General features: G+C 37.8%; 1 protein-coding gene across 1 annotated transcript; it reads right to left on the bottom strand.

Moving 5' to 3' along the window:
* Positions 1-5,016: 5,016 nt before the first annotated feature.
* Positions 5,017-17,161, bottom strand: mchr2b (melanin concentrating hormone receptor 2b). The gene is made up of 2 exons (XM_077532949.1): positions 16,536-17,161; positions 5,017-9,328 (listed from the first exon to the last, which is right to left on the bottom strand). Exons 1-2 carry the CDS (start codon positions 16,925-16,927, stop codon positions 8,689-8,691), a joined length of 1,032 nt encoding a protein of 343 aa, XP_077389075.1. The 5' UTR covers positions 16,928-17,161; the 3' UTR covers positions 5,017-8,688.
* Between the last annotated feature and the right edge of the window lie 491 nt (positions 17,162-17,652).

Below are 17,652 nucleotides of genomic sequence, written 5' to 3'. Positions count from 1 at the left end.
TCCGATAATTTATAAGGTCTCATTTATTGCCTAAGCTTGAAGCCAGGAAGAACAACAGAATTGTTGTTGACCCTTTCACACATGTGACGACGGAATGGCCGTACATGTAGACAAATGCAGAAATGATTTTAAATACAATGACCTTAAAGGCCCAGTATGCCGGTTTCACTCAGGAAAATGCACTTTTTAAATATAGGATGTACACACTTTAACTTTCTCTCAGTCTGGGTTTATGTTAATCTTTGGTGGTGATTTTGTCCTAAACCTTTTATGAAATGCCGTTTAAACATATTTACTGTGGGTGGAGCACAGACCCTTTATCTCTCCAAGTCTCTTCTTGACTGTTACAAGAGAATGTTTTTGCCTTGTGTGCACACTTTTAGAAATACAACAGAATAGTAAAATATGATGCAGACAATAATTAAAGTGAAGGAAAAGCGTTTTGTTGTTGAGCCTTTAGCAAGGACGACTGCCTCCAAACTTACAGCAATCTCAAAGCTTCTTGCGCCAATAGGTTGTTCCATTAATGTTTGTTTACATTTCACAATGCTTGCTTGATTTCTTTCACCCATGATGGATTTCAGCCTTTTCCAGGGATTCTCTCCGGGATTGAGATTGCTGGCCGGTTTAAAACATTCAAATGGATTCCTTGTAAAGCACTTGTGCGTGATGGATGCGCACGGTCTTTGTTATTCATTTTGGGGCAGCGTGTGGCTCAGAGATGGAGTGGTAATTTCCCAACTCGAAGGTTGTGGGTCCCTCAAACCTTGTGACAAGTCTTGAGCAAGACAATGAACCCTAATTTGCTCCCAGTGTGCATGGCAGCAGTCTCCCATTGGTGTATGAATGGTGAATTGAATGTAAGGCTTTGGAAAAGCGCTTTGGGCATCATATTTTGTTGATAAATGCGATATATAATTGTACCCCATTGATTGTTCTGAGGTAGCCATGACCCACCCAAATCTAGAAGTCGGCTTGTTTTGTTCTGAAATCACTTGGTAATCCTCTTAATTTCATGATGCCTTTGATACTTTGAAAGCCTCGTTCCACACAGCCCAACAACATAATTGAGCCATCATGCTGAACTCTTAAGTGGGGTGCAGAAGTAAAATTAATTCTTTTGATATAAACAAAATACTAGAGTGAATCACCCCGCCAAAACAAAAAAAGAAGAAAAAAAAAGACATTATTTATTTTTTGTCTCTTGACAGAGCATTTGCCCAGATGGACTGTGGTTTGTCAAAGTACACTTGAACAAAAATCAAGAATAGTGGCCACTAGCCAGAACTCTATAACTGCCGTTGTTTGGCTTTGTTTCCTCCACGCTCCTGCGCTTACATAAAAATGAAATTATAGGAGTATGTCCTCTTGTTGGACTTGCAAGTTACCATTGTCATCTGCCAGACATCCTTGACATTGCCCAGAATGTTTCATTTGATTGGAAGGAACAATACCCAGTAGTGTTTGTCATTTATTGCTTCAAAAGCTTCAGTCAGTCCTGATCATGTGTTTGTTGTTCTATAGTTGCTGTGTGTTTAGAGGAATGATGCCAAGAAATAACAAAATGCAGTGCAAATGTAAGAATAAAATATCTACTGTATCTATTGTATTGGAATCAACGTGATACATGTCAAATGAGTCGTTGACAGTATTGAAAACTCACAAATTACAATCCTGCATCTGTATGTTGGGAATAAAAATTTTGTCTGTTAATTCTCGAAAATACTGAGATACAAACAAATACATTACAAAACGGAAATACATTGATAATCTGTTACTCTCAGTCAATATGGTTTGGGGGAAAATAGATTCACAGAAATGATATTAATGGAATTAAAGGAAGAAATCATGGGTATGTGGGAAAAAATGTAGTAGGATCTGATACCATAAACCACATAGCATCCCTAAATTGGTGGAAAGATGATTTTCAAATGTTTGCGAGACTGTGAGACTCCACATCAACATACATTGGTACAACTGTTGGGGTGCCACAGAGGTCAGTATTTGGTCCTGAATTGTTCATTTTAGACAAAAGCACAATATAAATGCACTCAATTTACCATAAATGATACGGCATTGAGATCACTGGTTTGTTTTATTCGATGACAGATGATTGTTGATGATTGTTGGGAGAAATCAGCAGCTTTTTGGAGGAGGTTCACATTAGAAATGACTGATTTCTCACGATCTATGTTTTTGTTGATATGTTTTTGACTGGATTTTGTGGTGCCTTTTTCCACGTCTTGTCTTCTTGTGTGTTCACGTGTTCTCGTCAGTCGGATTCAATCAATCTAAAATTTGTTTTTGGGAAAATATATCTTCTTTTTTTTTTTTTTTTTTTTCAATCTTACGTGTTAAATTGTTGCTCAGGTCTTTGGATTTCTTTTAGGGTCAATTCTTTTCTTTTACAAGGTTGTAACTTGGTTCTTACGCCTGAGGAAGTAAGTCTCGATACCCGAAGCCTCCTTAAAAGCTCTTTCAGGTCCTTTTTCTTGATACACTTGCTTGATGTCTTTTTCAGCTAAGGTACAGAAAATCTGACTCCTTATTTCCCTTCCAGAATTGAATGCCATGTTGTATGCCTATGAGTCATTTTGCACCCCCGGTTTTGCAGACTGCGTGGTTATTCTTTATGGATTTGTCTTGGTAATTGAGTGGACCCGTTTGGTTCCTATTGAGTGAAAGGATCCTGCCAATAATTCATGACAACAATGCAACGGAGATGGCAGGACTTACAGTATGATTTAACTCATGGGCATATTCAAATGACTACAACAAGATGGTCCATTGATAATAACCGTCAACCAGCATCCTGTGCATCCTTTTCTGTATATGCTGCTTAATCTGCTAATATGGAGACGACAAAATACATTAAACATTTTTAACATGCCTGTTGATTACCAAATAGCATATTGGTAATTGTTTGAGTTGTCGTCACAATCCCTTATCAAGGCCAAATTTGGTGACCTTTAAAATCAGTGCATGAGAAAGATTTTATGGCTTAGTATGAATGAATCAATCTGATTCAATATTACTGACACAAGCGAATGATAACATTTCGGAAGATGTAATCACGTAGGCCAAAACATGCATAACAGTGTAATCATAACCAACTGCAAGCGTTTTCACTTCACATTGCTCTCTTTCATTAGCCACAGAGTGTCACGAGCTGCTTGAAAAGTCATCTGGAATGTGCTTTCAAATGGGGGAAAGGATTCAAAAACAAACAGCGATGAGTTCTGGATTCTTCAAATGCACCACAGAGGTGGTGACGAACAGACTCATGCCATGTCATATTCACCGTGATAATTGTTTTCGCTGATTTTGTTCGCTCGATGTTTTAGACACTGGACGTGGAGCTTTTCACCGGCAATAACAATGAAAAAGAATGGATGTTATACCCGAAAAATGTAAGGTAATTTTTGAATCAGAAAATAAAATATAATAAAACAACCTACTAATACATTAGTTACGTTTGATAGTTTTGCTCTTCATTGATGTTTACTCCATTTTATTTTTCTATGACGGTTAGACATGTTAAATTAAAGTAAACCATCCTATTGCAGATCAACACACTTCACAAGCACAAGTAGTCAAGTCATATCCCTCTGCGCCTTGTCACTCTCCATCAAACTAATCAAATTATTTATGGTTTTACTATGGCGGTTAACATCTTAATATGCTTGTTTCTGTTACACTGTTCAATGAATAAGGTTTTGTGATGGCAACAGCTTCACTTGGGAATAGATTCCTTTAACAAAGATTTCATATATATACATATATATATATATATATATATATATATATATATTCGGTATGTCGGTATGTAAGTGAAAGCCATTTGATTCAAACTGAACAAAAAAGTGGAATTTCAAACAGGCAGGAAATCTCACGTACAGTACAAGGGACAGCTGACCTTGGTGAAGAATAAATTATATGTCAAGGCATAAGTGACTTTAACAGGAGAAAGTTCAAATAAATTCTTTGATGGAAACATTACTGTGGGTTATCAGGGCAGATGAAAGAAAAGTGGAGGCGCTGAAGAGGAAAGGCAATGCAGTACTGACGTGACGTGACAAGACTATGGTGCATTCTGTAAAGATTTGAAGGCTACTCGGACTCGCATTTGGAGGTACTGACACTTCTCATGCTGCCGACAGTCAGATGTTATTAACAGAACATACCCCTGTTGTGGAACGTAGGCCAGAACACTTCTGCAACGTGTTGAACAGACCTTCTCATATTACAGATACGGCAATAAATGACATCCAGCCTGTGGTCAAAAACGTATTTTCGTAGACAGGCGCCCGTGCGCTCGGCATGAGAATGGGCACATCTTAATTTTTTATGCCCGGGGAAAACCAAGCTTGCCGTGTTTGGGTCCGCATTGCGCCTTGCCGAGTGTTCTAGCCGACATGTCTGCCGGGCCCCCGGCACATATCGCAATTTGTTGACGAAAAAAGTAGCCTATATTTAAGACTCGCAAAATGCAGGTCTAACTTGTGGCGCTGTATGAATGTACATATGTATGTTTGTATTTCATGTGTGGATGTGTGTTTTGTCCTAATAATTAGTTGAGCTGACCTTGACCAAATTAGTACTATTCTTAAAAGTCCTCAGATTTGCCCATGATTTTGATATTTGTTGGCGGGGTCTGATAATTGGTATTAAAGTCCAAAAGTCACGTTTGACAACATGTCTTGATTTTATTCAGTTCTTTGAAAGGCAAGGCAAGGAAATTTATGGTTGGTATGTTTAAATTCAGATGGTTTATTTCCTGTTTTTCCTTGACAAAAAAAAGAGAAAATTATAACATTTTTTTTTTAAAGCTATTGATGCTTATATTGTCCTCCAATTCGGGAGTAAATGTTTTTCGGTTGAAAAGTAGAGTGAGATTATTTGCTGATAACATATTATTTACATTATAATCTACCCTGTGTGAAATCAGCTATCTACACAATATTTGCAGACAAACAGGCAAATCTGGCTCAAAGTCAAAAAAAGAGTCAACCCGTGTCGGATGAAAGCGACTTTTAATTCAGTGCAACAATAAACAATACAGAGCCGACTGTAATAGTGAAATATTGTCATTAGAGCATCAGATATTCTTTCTATATGCACCGATTGTTTCACTATGTGACTGTAACAACATATAACTGCTTCAGCAGCACATACATAGATACAAACACAATGTATCACTTAAGACCTTGGACCTATGTACTAAATATTTTCTTTCTTAAGAAGAAGGGATCAGCTTAATGTAAAACATCAACCAACATTAACGCCAGTTGTCTTTGTGGAAAAGAAAATGTGTCAAATGTGTTGTGTCTGAGTCCAAATTATTCAATTCACTTGACAAATGATGGTTTTGTACAACATTAAGCACATGTGAACAATAAAACAATATCAAATACATCTTACCCTTCTCTCTCAACGCAGCATTTGACAAAAACTTAAAATACGGTTCTCACAAACGTGTCAATGGTGATGGCAATCAAGAGTACATCAATTAGTTTGTGAAGAGATTTTTACAATTGCATCATGGCTAAGTGAGACCACTGAAAAAACAACAATGTTCACGTGACATCTTAGTCAAAGCTGCATTTTGTCAGCACACACCGCAAATTATACTGAGCGTCTTCCTTCCTTCTGCATGTTCACAAACAATGCGTAGATTCAGGAGCCTTTGCTGTTTAGCTTGAAGTCAACACATGTGACTACGACAACAATTTGGTTGGATCTCAGGATTACAAGCACGCCAAACACCACATAAACATGGTGACCGCAATCTCGCATGTCAGTAATGAATGTTATGATATATATTGCATATTGATTGTAGCAACCGCAATTTAGTTTTAAGCTACATCATCTCTCTCTCTCTTTTTTTTTTTTTTTGCACAATACCTGCATTGAACCAAACAACGATAACTCTAACAATCACGTACGACAACTTTTGACAACAAGATACGTAATAACAATTCCCTTTCCGCTAGCCTCAAAACCCTCCACTGAGAAGCCGCCACAATAAAATACTCTCCTGTGGTGATCCGGAGCCTTCAAGTCTATGCTCATGTTGCTTATGATCATCATTCAGACACCAAAAATTCAAATGGAATTCAGCTTGGACTGTATTTTTGTGATTTATTTGCGCAACTGTATCATTTATTTCTTCCACTGCCATTTTAAACACACACAATAATAATAATAATCTATGATACAGTTTTTCCCAATTGGCATGGCTTGAATGTTCAGTGGAGAAATTTGCATACCACTGATGAAGCCTTTCACCATTTTAGTATTCCTGTGGCCCTTTGTCAAAGAAATGACACTTCAATAGCTAAAGCCCTAATGGGGTTCCTGAGTGGGCCGTCTTTCACTCAAAGTACGGTAATATAGGATCACCACAATAAATAGCATCATCTACATGACATTTCAAATTAGTTAAGTTTATTTTCAGTTGAAAATAAATTTTAAAAATCCACATTAAGTGCTACTTTACTATTTAGCCATATATGTTTTTGATTAAGTGATATAATTTTTTACATTACTAATGACTCTTCTTCATCTTAACAGTAGGTAGCTAGCAGATCAGCTGTTAGCTTACACAAAAGACAATACCAATCAGGACCTTTCTCTGTATCATCTTGGGACGTTTGCCATTCTGCTTTCTCTGTCGTTAACCACACAAGAAGCCTCACATGTGTCTGACCTTTCATGAAATCTACCATTACACTGCTGTTTGTCACGTTCAACGGCTATCAGTTTGTGGTCTAAACTAGCAACTCCTCCTTGTTAAGACCCATTGAAAGTTGCTGTATTAATCTAAGCTAGTATCATTAGCTTATGAATGTCACTGTTTTGCAACAGAGATTTCATGCTGCGTTGGATCATGATCACAATCTCAAACAAACGCGAAGCGGTTGTTGTGATATTTCTCCAGTAATACAGTGCGAGCAAATTAGTGCGACAATCCTTTTTTTTTTTTTTCTAAAGTCTAGTCGGCGCAACAGACATTTCACATCAGCACGAGTGAATGCAGTCATGAGGAATCTTGTCCTAAAAGAGTCATGAGAACTCAGTTGTTGAAATTGGTTGTTTAACATTCTTTGTCTTGCCCATTAAGCTTGGAACCAGATCTTTTATCAATTTTCCTGATCCCAGAGTGATAAAAAAAAAAATAAAAATCCCTTTCACAATGATTCATATTCATAGTCGTACATGCTGTTGAGAAGGGGTAGTATGCAGCCTGTGAGCAATATATCATGTGAGAGCGTGTGCCAGCCCATCATGCCATTCCAGAAACAAACATAAAAAAAAAAGCCTTTAACATTTTAAATGTTTAAAATAATAGAAAAATCCCAATAGGAAAAGGTTTAGCATTCAAAGTGGCCGAAGAGGTTCTATTTACAGGAAGTGGACTGTTTTAGCTTAGCTTTCATAGAATAAAAACAAAAATACATTTTATTGGAAAGAAGACCAAATTGATTTAGCCTATTAATGAAATTAGTCAACTGGAGACAGTAATATCTTTATTAGCCAAATATGTACAGTACAGTATATCGAATCAGAAACAGAAGAGACTTCCCAATGATTTTGAGAGTCTTTTTGAACTTTGTCACATTGCGGTTGTTTCTGTATGTTGGCATGAAAGTTCTTACAGGTTTTTATGGCGACACTAACTGCTACAATGTCACATATTAGATAGTGTTTTTGTGACACTTATCGGAAGATGACACTGATAGCAACAATAAAGCTCTGTGTTGCTGTTGTCTTTGATGTGCTAGACTAGCACTAGTGCTAAGCTAATGGCAAATCTTTGCCCAGGTAAATTAGCCTTGGCTGCGACATCGCAATAGTAACTAAAATCTGAACCACTCTCTCAAAACACAAATCAACCGAAAGAGCTGACAATATATTACTTGGTTGAGTAATTTCACCAACCTTCTGTGACCTTAGTACACATTAGCTAGGTGCCTCGGGTGACCAGACGTTTTGAGCCTTGGGTCCCGCATCCTGGCGGATTTTGCTAACGTCATTGTTTGTGGCCCGATATTACGCAGTTCCCATCCTGGCGTCCCATTTTTTTTTATGTTTTATTTTTTATTTTGCCATGTGTATGTCAGCCACACAGTTGTCATAGTGATTCATATGATATGTTAGCATTAACATAAGTGATTGCTCCTTTTTGTTTCTTATCGCTACTTGTCCACTGTCCAGTGGGACATGTGGTTGGTCCAAAAAAAGCGAAGGAAAATAAATGTGAACGTTCGCCTGCTCACTTAAAGCAAGCCTAACTCACCTATCTTTATTTATAGTTACATGATATAATCATCAAAACAACTAGCTAACAGCTAAATTGATTCAATATTTGCGCAAGTGGATGTTGTCCATGCAGATTTCCTACATTTTTTTAATCAGACATAATGTAACTGCATTTCTTTAATTATGACATCCCCGAAGAGTCACACTTGAGCCGTACCTCAGCATCCCTTCTTCCATCATTTGTATTCTTGGAAACCAGTGCTAACATTCCCTCCATAAAGACACAAATGTGAATCACCTCTTTTGCCGAACACGACACCCTCTCAGTATGGTCTCTATTTGTACAGATTTCACCAGCAACATTATCTTGTCCATTTGAAACAAACAGCAACATGTCCATCCTTCTCTCCCGCAAATGTTTTCTTACTAAATAGCGGTACAACGATAACCGGGGTCAGTGGCCAGACTGGAACCCTCGGTTTTGACCACAGTCATCTTAGAAGAGTGTTGGGAACTGTTCAGCATGTTTCTGCGACAAAGCCGTTCACGGTAATTTTGGGCGAAGATGAGCAACATAAGCGGGTTGATGCAGCTATGGGAGTAGCTGAGGCAGATACTGATGTTGTAGGCGTAGATGAAGGCGATAGTCGGGGAGTTGTTGCTCAGGTTGATCACCTGGATGACGTGGTAGGGCGACCAGCAGATCAGGAACAGAGCGATCACCATCAGCACCATCTTGGTGGCCCTCTTAGCCCACACGGTCTGCTTGCGTTTGACCCGGCGGATGGAGCTAAACACGTGGTAGAGCGTGAGCGAGTAAAAGGTGCTGATGATGATGAGGGGGATGATGAAGCCCAGGATGGACTGGTAGAGGGTGTACCAGTACATGTCCTCGGGTCCGTCGAGATACATCATGCACACCTCCAAATGATGTCTGCGTACAACTTTGGCGTACATCATGACCGGCACGGTGAGGAGGTAGCTGCCGATCCACACCAGCACGTTGATCATGATGGTCCACTGAATGGTCCTCCGCTCTGAAGTGGGGTGAACGATGGCAATGTACCTGTGGGGAAAAAAAGTCATTAATTTAGAGGCGTACCACATCTCACTGCAAAAACCAAAATCTTAACTAAGATATAATTTCTTAAATTTAATCTAAATTTGCTTATTTTGCTTTGACAAGTTCTTTTCACATAAAATGAAATTGTCAGAGAGGATCATTCTGCTTATTTTTAGATACTTTTTACTTAATTATCTTATTTGATCAAGCAGTCTTAGCCTTGAGTGTTAAAAGCCAGTTTTAAGTACCGTGTGGCTTAAAACAAGCATTTTCCACATTTTAAGATGACAACTAACCAACATCAAAGTCCCTGAACTCATAAGATTAATTTTCTCATTTTAAGATATTGCATAATCTAGAAATAAGATAATGGAAAATTACAAGTATGAACAGTGCAAGTTTTGTTATATTTATTAACCTCATTTTTCCAATATTCTGAAATCCAAGTTCACTGGTGTAGTGGTACAGTGTCTGCCCTCAAACTTAGAGGTTGTGGGTTCAATCCTGGCCTGGGTCAACTCAACTTTATTTATAAAGCACCAAAGACAATAAAAATGTGACCTGTTACTTCCCTGCTTGACACTCAGGCAAAGTTATCCAAGAGTAAAAAAATACATATGTATTTTAAGAAAATAGTTCTATTTATGACAGCTGGGAAAAACTCAATATAACTTGTTTTTTGTATAAAAAAATACTATTTTCAAGACATCTGTTGTTGATATGGGAATAGTATTATTTTCTTATTTTTCTAAATCTTACAGATAAATTTAAGTAAATTTTTCTTTTTGCGTTTCATGAAACGCAGGTGATAAGAGGAATACTGCCAGACTACCAATGAGCGTCATTACTTTAATCCCTGATCGCTAAGAATCAAATCTTATGTTCCGCTTATGTAATGTACTTTCAGTCTCAGCATATCATTTTGCCAGTGAAGGAATAAACGTAAATACAGAAAAGGGCACTCAAACCTGAATGGTGCTGAATTCCCACATAGTAAAAAATACTGGTGTGTTTTTCTGACTAACTTGCTGTGTAGCTGTGGATATGAGCGCTGCACTTCAAAGAACACAGTGGCATTTTCGGAATTGCCCAAAGGACATTCAGATCAATTGTAGTTAATGCGGAGCAGTCTGTTCACCAATAAGGCTCTTCTGGTTCATGCATTATACTGTTAGCATGATGGATGGACAGTGAGTGCAGTCCTAGTTAGTCGACTGATATGCCACTAAATCAGTGCAGTTCGTTTTTCATATGAGCGTCGAAACCAGGTATCGGTACTCGGGACGACAGTCTTGTAGCTGTTTTACCATCACTGATCGGAACGGAATATCAGCTCAGATCCTTAATATGTGCAGCAAGATGTTGGAGATCTTCTACCAGTCTGTAGTTGAAAAAGCAATCTACTTTGCTGTTGTCTGCTTGGGGAGCAGCGTCGGTGCCAAGGATGTAAAATCAACAAAGCCATTAAGAAGGCTCATAGCACCATGGGACTGTATTGTATTGTGACGGTGAATATGTGAGGGACCAGAGATCACGGAGTAATGGAGGAGGAGCACTTTCTCAAACAGACTTGTTCGGCTTTATTGCGGAAAACGGTGATTCAGATCATCTTTTATACTGCTCACCATTCATTTATGCAACAACTCGCCATAGATGGATAGATGGATGGATGGATGGATGGATGGATGGATGGACGGATGGATGGATGGATGGATGGATGGATGGATGGATGGATGGATGGATAGATAGATAGATAGATAGATAGATAGATAGATAGATAGATAGATGTATTTTGCTAGCAAGCGAGATGAGATAACTAGTTAGCTGGCTAGCTATCTTGCTAGCTAGCGAGATACCAAGTTAGCTGGTTAGATAGATAGCGATCTAGATAGATAGAATATTCAAAAGTGTAGAAGTAGTTTGTTATATATCCTCTTCAATTTTTGTGTTAAACCTGAAAATAATTACTTTGAGGAATGAAGGTCAAACTCACATCATGCTTGCTATCTGTCCTCTTTCATCTATAACTGCTTCAAACATCAAAGCATATGTAGTAGGAATGGAAAAATGTTGAATTGTGATTGTATTGTATTGTTGTTATTGCGGCCAAGGACATATGATGACAATGGCATTTTTTTAAATGTGTTTTTATGCTTGCTTTCAGCTTGAATAAATAAATTGAACAAGAACATCCTACTTTAGTAAAGGCAAGTGTCAAGGCGTAGGCACAATAACCTAGTGATCGTTTAATTGATCAAGAAGCATTATATTGATTATGTGGCATTAATTACTTATTAATCTGGTCTTGAAGCAATTGGCAAAATGTAGTGTGTTGCTTGTTGCGACTAGTTTGGTGTCAAGCCAAATAGAAGATTGCAGCCGAACCATTGTACAACTCCTTCGGCAGCATTATTTTTCTCAGTTGGACATCCGACACTTGACATTCTCCCGTCACATTAGGAAACGTATTAAAAAATAACAACACAGACATATTTTGATAGAGTTTTTCCCCCATGGTTTGTCAAGGAAAATTAGTCAAATGCCCATTCCTACTTTGAACAGTCAAATCCATTTACAAATGTCTGTGACACTTCAGCTTAAGCCGAAAAAAATGACCTTCTATCCAATTAATAGACGTGACAGGGTGCAACAAGTTAATTAAAATAACAGCTCAGAGCCGTAAAGACACAATAGCTCACTTGTTGCTTCTTGTAAGGAACATTCAGCACATCACAGTATGTTACAAGGTTATAATAGTTTGGAATTTTTTTCTTGTAGTTAGTTTTGTTCTGTTATTTTTTTTTAAAATTCAGGTACTTTTACTTAGTCTGTAGAGAAATCTGTTTGTTTTGATTTGTGTATATTTTCCTTTTTTTTTTTCTTTTTTTTTTTGTTTTAGTATTTTTATATGTAGTATTTGTCATGTGCAACATATAAAAAGGTCACTAAAATTACTTTGTAATGAAGTAAAAATAAACTACAATTCTCAAACGACTGTTTGAGCGTCCTTCTTATGCATGGACGTACCGTACAGTAATGCAAAAATGAATAGATTTAAATTTTTTAAATGAACCCTAAAAGCTCATTCATATTAATTGACAAGGAAAAAAATGTATTAAAAAAACTATTATTATTGTTGTTGTTGTTGTTGTTATTATTAGCTATTAATACAGTATCGACACTTGCTTATTAATACAGTATCAACACTTGCTATTGAATTATTTACACTTTCATACATTACCGTACAGAACTGTACGGTACATTCAGCATGTTTGATGGCTAGTATGTTACCTGAAAATGCTCTCAGCAGAGCTCTGGCGAGGGAGGCTGCATCCTCTTTTATTAAAGGGGCGTCTAATTACTAAGATTTTTAAAACACAATCTTGACCATGTCGTGCGAACACTAACCCGGCCATCTGTGTAATTGAACATTAAAAACATACATGCATGTCTCCCAAAAAAAAAACAAGGAGACACTAATAATCATTAACTGCACATGTGATACATGGTCCAGTATTATTGATGTGCACATTTCATAGCGCTAAGGATGAGCTACTGTATGCACTGGACCTGTAACATTTGTGTCACTGAGCAATGTTGCTAAAAGGCTCATGAATGGCCGAGCAAATATCCAATAGGCTCCTCCCCTAACCTCAAATGTCATGCACAGTTCAACACCCTAATGTCCCTTTTCCAGCAAAATAAATAAATAAATAAATAAATGGGAGTGATACCCCTCTAAAAGCCTCTCAGAAAGAGTTCAAACTGATTTCGTGCATGACTTCACCAAACTCAGGCTCAGTGAGCATCTCAACGATGAACCCCACAAGTGTGTTTTCCTTTTCCTTTCAGGAATGCGCCAGTGACGACCTCACAACCAAAAATGGAACATATTGCAACATAGCAGAGCGGTGTACAAATGTTATTTAAATTCAATTTTCAAAAAAATAGTTATTGTTTTTTTTAAACTACACAAAATGTCTGCCTATGGGTGAGAAACAAGCATTTGTGAAGCTGAGATAAGCTAGATAATCTACCTGTACTCCCCCCCCCCCAAACATTAACCATCGCCAATATGAGCATTTGGAATTCCCTGATGGAAAATGTAACCACTGGTGCTCTGAATACACAGTGAGAGCGTACATTAGCAACAACCCCCAGAGAGCAAGAGTAAAGGTCGTGGATATGAAAAAAATGCTGATGCTTCACTAGAAGATAGAAACCGTCATTTGCCAAAAGAACAGGAAATCAAGGATAGAATTTTTCATGAAAGTACAGAAAGAAAAAAAAAGCCAAAGCTGAACTTGGATGGCTGAAGTTTCAAGAAAGACAAGACCTACTGATAATCCCCAACATAGTCATTTGTGAAACGCAGTTTAAGGAATCACATGAATTCATGGTGCCTTCTTAGATGGGCTCATTAATCTTCATTGATGTATCACATGATGGCATAATAAATGAGGGAATCTACAGAAAGAAATGATGCAGGCAAACTTTTTGGGAACCATTTCATCATGTAAGATATCACACTGCCAAAACAACAAACAATTTAATCAGGGCAAGAAATAGAAGCTTTTAGAATGTCAATCTGCAGACTTTAACTCATTCACTCCCAGCCATTTTCACATAAGCAATCCCGTTCGCTCCAGGCTGTTTTACTGGATTTTGACTGATTTTGCAAGGCCCACAGAATATTGTGTTCTATTGCTATAAAAGCATGGAACCTACCAAAATAAAGATTAAAGTCTCTTCTTTCATCAGGAAAAAAAAGTATGTTTATCTGTTTCAGTTTTGCAGCAATTTGCATTAGAAGAGAGCTAAGTTTAATCAGTTTTCACAAATCTATTTAAAATTGTAAGTAATTTAGCTTTTTTTCTACATGGCCCTGGTTGATCGCCTTTGCTCTGCTGCCACCTGCTGGTCGTTTGTGTAATGACTACCATTTCTGCAACCGTTCTTTACAGTTGAGAGGCTGTATCAAAGCCTTCTGTATGCTCTAGCATTAAAAAAAACAAAAAAAAACAAACAAACGTATAAATACGTCTTTGGGACACTTAAAAACGTATTTACACGTTGTTGGGAGCAAATGAGTTAAGGATACAAAGTTGTTTTTTTTTGTCACAATTTAAAACAATTAATAACGTCTGTAATGTAACTGATTTATGAAGGTAGTCGTGGGCCAATAGTAAACACGGATATCATTGACATGATGACGCAGAGCAGAACTGGGTGGGGGTGCGGGCTTGCAGAGTCTAATGGAGCAAGTGCGAACCGTGAAGCAAATGCGAGCTCCCGCAGAGACAGCAGGATTATATTTTCCCTCGTGGAGTGAGCACTTCATCACCTCGCCACCGAGTTATTTGATAATTGCTGTGCAGATATGTGTGCACAGGGTGGCCATAGGAAACTTAGTAAGTTCTGTAAGTTTATATTAGGGCAGTTGGTCAATAAAACATTTCATTGGACTTCATCTAATATTTTCCGCAGTTAACACATTTTATGCCTGTTCCAAATGTACAATAAGCTTTTTATACTCTTTTTTTTCAATCTTCCCCAACATTTTGTCTGCCACGTTATGAACTATTTCCATACATATTTTTCAAGGCGTCTGAATGTGGTGTTGAAATGCTTTGATAAGCTGTACTGTGCATTAACATTAGCATCACAAAAGATTTCTGAGGGAATTTCTTGTTAATAATAACTTACAAAGAAACATTCTGGTGGTGCATAATGGCATGAATTATGCATCTGATTCAAATATGTGAACTGTGTACTGTATAATAACGCTGAAAAATGATGATATCTAAGATCATGCTGTGCATTTAAAGAGGCAATTTAAATGTCACAGATGATTACAAATCACACTGGGAACATTGCCATTATCACACATGATTATTAGTGTTATAACTACAGCGTGATTCCTTAGGAGGCGGTTGATGGAGGTTGTTGTCACAGATGCACGATCGAGGGTCTCCAAGTGCCCACTTTGCATCAGCCAACTTTACACCATTCGCAAGTTGAGATCTTATTAAATTTCCTCATATAAACGTACTTTGCGCACACCGACCTCCCGCAGGACCTCCAGCGAGGCTGTTATGCTTCTGCCTGTGTTCACTCCCACAACGGTGCAATCTCATATTCATAACTGGCACTAAAATGGAATTTTAAATGTGGCTATGTTAGCATTACAGGCATTTTCTGATACATATGTGATTATTTTTTTTTAAACAAGTTTTATTGATCAAATATGAAAATGACCTTGATCCGTTTTGTGTACTGCATCTCCTGTGGCAACCATCAGATGACCCCAGCTGACTGCGTGAAAGGCAGACTACACCCTAAACTGTTCAAAAGTCAATTCGGGCAGTGGTTAGATATAATTAAAAAAAAAAAATAAAAAATACATTAAAAAAATAAATCATTTGCTAGATTGTTGTATCATGCTTTTTTCCTCCATAAATTGAGTATTGATTACATGTGTGGACTGCTGTGTCCTTTATTTTTTCATTTTTTTTTTTTTTTAAATTGGTTCACCACATGTTGTATAATGAGACAAAATGTGGCCCACATTAAAAAAAAATCAAGAAAAAAAACACATTGCACTTTTTATATTTTTTAAAAAATTTAACAACCTGAATGTGACAACATATCACATTTTTTGGGGTCATTTTGTAATATAAAAAAATTAGGACGTCACAATTTATATGCCAAGATATGCCTCATTTTTTTTTTTAAATAAAAAATACATATTGCATTAATGCTATTTACTTTTTATTTTTTCAACCTTTTTTTCTTGAAATATTTGTAACTGTTTTGCCTATAGTTCGTCATATTGACCAGCTGTTGGTTTTTGTGAAGTGGACGCCCATCTTTCTTCCTTTCCCCTTCCACATCAGAGTATGGCAACGGGTGAATGTGATAATGACCATAGAACTTGGCAAGGAGCATATAGCAACATTTGGCAAAAAAAAAAAAGGCTACATCTGTGCTCTTTGTTTGCAAAAAATATGGCTAAGTAAGTTGTATAAAGAAAATTAAGTAACTGTAACCTCAAAGTAAGCTACTATGTTATAGTTTTATTTTATTTGACTTTAAACATTGTCTGTTAAATAAATGTTTATGATGGTGGTGGCAATAATATCTCCAGTCAACTATTATTATTATTATTATTATTATTATTATTATTATTATTATTATTATTTGGACTTACCGATCAATACAGAGCACGGTCACTATTCCCACAGTGGTGAACTGGTTGCTGACATCCACCACCACCACCGCCTTGCACATAAAGTTCCCGAAGACCCACTGCCTGTCTCTGACCAGCTGATGAATATTGAAGGGCATGACCAGCAGGAAAAGCATGTCCGCTATGGCCAGGTTGAGCACGTAGATGTCCGACACCATTTTCTTCTTGCACGCAGCCACCGCGTAAATGACCAAGCCGTTGGCCAGAACTCCAACAGAGCACAAGATGCCATAAATGGAGGGGAAAATGTGCATGAAAGTGGTGATGTCGATGAAGCTCAGGGGCGAAGCGGTTGCGTTTCCACATGACGGCTCGCTTGAGTTGTTCTGGCAGAAAATGTCCGTGTCATTCATCTTTTTTTTTTTTTTGGTGGGGTGGTGCGACTTCTCCTTGCGCTCCTTTCGCCGGCTGGTTCAAGTGCGCGCCGCGCGTCCCGCAGCCGACAAACTCTTCTCGACTGCTCTCTCACTCCAAACGGCGCAACGTGATGTGAAACGGTAGCGGGTTCATTTAAGTACAAGAAGAGCGTCTGTGTCATGGGTAGGGACCAACAGTAGAGTGACCAAAAGGACCGGGAGGCGCGCGCGTTGGACTCTGGAGGCTTGTGCGCCACAGAGAACAAGTTCCCTCCCTTCCAACATGACTGGCTGTGCTATTAATCAAACAAATCAACAAGGAAGTCACGCTGGACCTTTCAATCCAGTCACATAATCCATTTTTTTTTTTAAAAAGTACATCATCATTTCTCATCAATCCGAGGTGTTTCTAGTAACAATTCCTTACATCCGGGCATTTCTGATATTTCTGCGATGCAACGCAATGCAAATGCTTACACGGTGTAAACAAACTGCGTATTATATTGTTTTGACTAGCATACATACCAGGCAGATTTTTATAGTAGTCAAATCGCAATTTGAACTCAACATAATCCCCACAAATCAACGATTCAAAGTCCAATGCTTTTCAATGAGCGGAGCGCTTCCTTTCACCAATTTGACCGCCATTTTGACTTTTAAGCTCGGAATTGTCAACAGTAGCCTACATTTCATTCTGTAAATGAATAAAATGACGGTGCTTG

This window comes from Festucalex cinctus, chromosome 9 (assembly GCF_051991245.1).
Source record: "Festucalex cinctus isolate MCC-2025b chromosome 9, RoL_Fcin_1.0, whole genome shotgun sequence".
Lineage (NCBI taxonomy): Eukaryota > Metazoa > Chordata > Actinopteri > Syngnathiformes > Syngnathidae > Festucalex > Festucalex cinctus.
This window is presented reverse-complemented; position numbering and strand designations above follow the sequence as displayed.

Excerpts from the sequence above, each read along its gene's own strand:
- mchr2b (XM_077532949.1), bottom strand. The coding sequence starts at position 16,927 with ATGAATGACACGGACATTTTCTGCCAGAACAACTCAAGCGAGCCGTCA. Across the intron at positions 9,329-16,535 it reads ACCGTGCTCTGTATTGATCG|GTACATTGCCATCGTTCACC; the intron begins GTAAGTCCAAAT and ends TTTTCCCCACAG.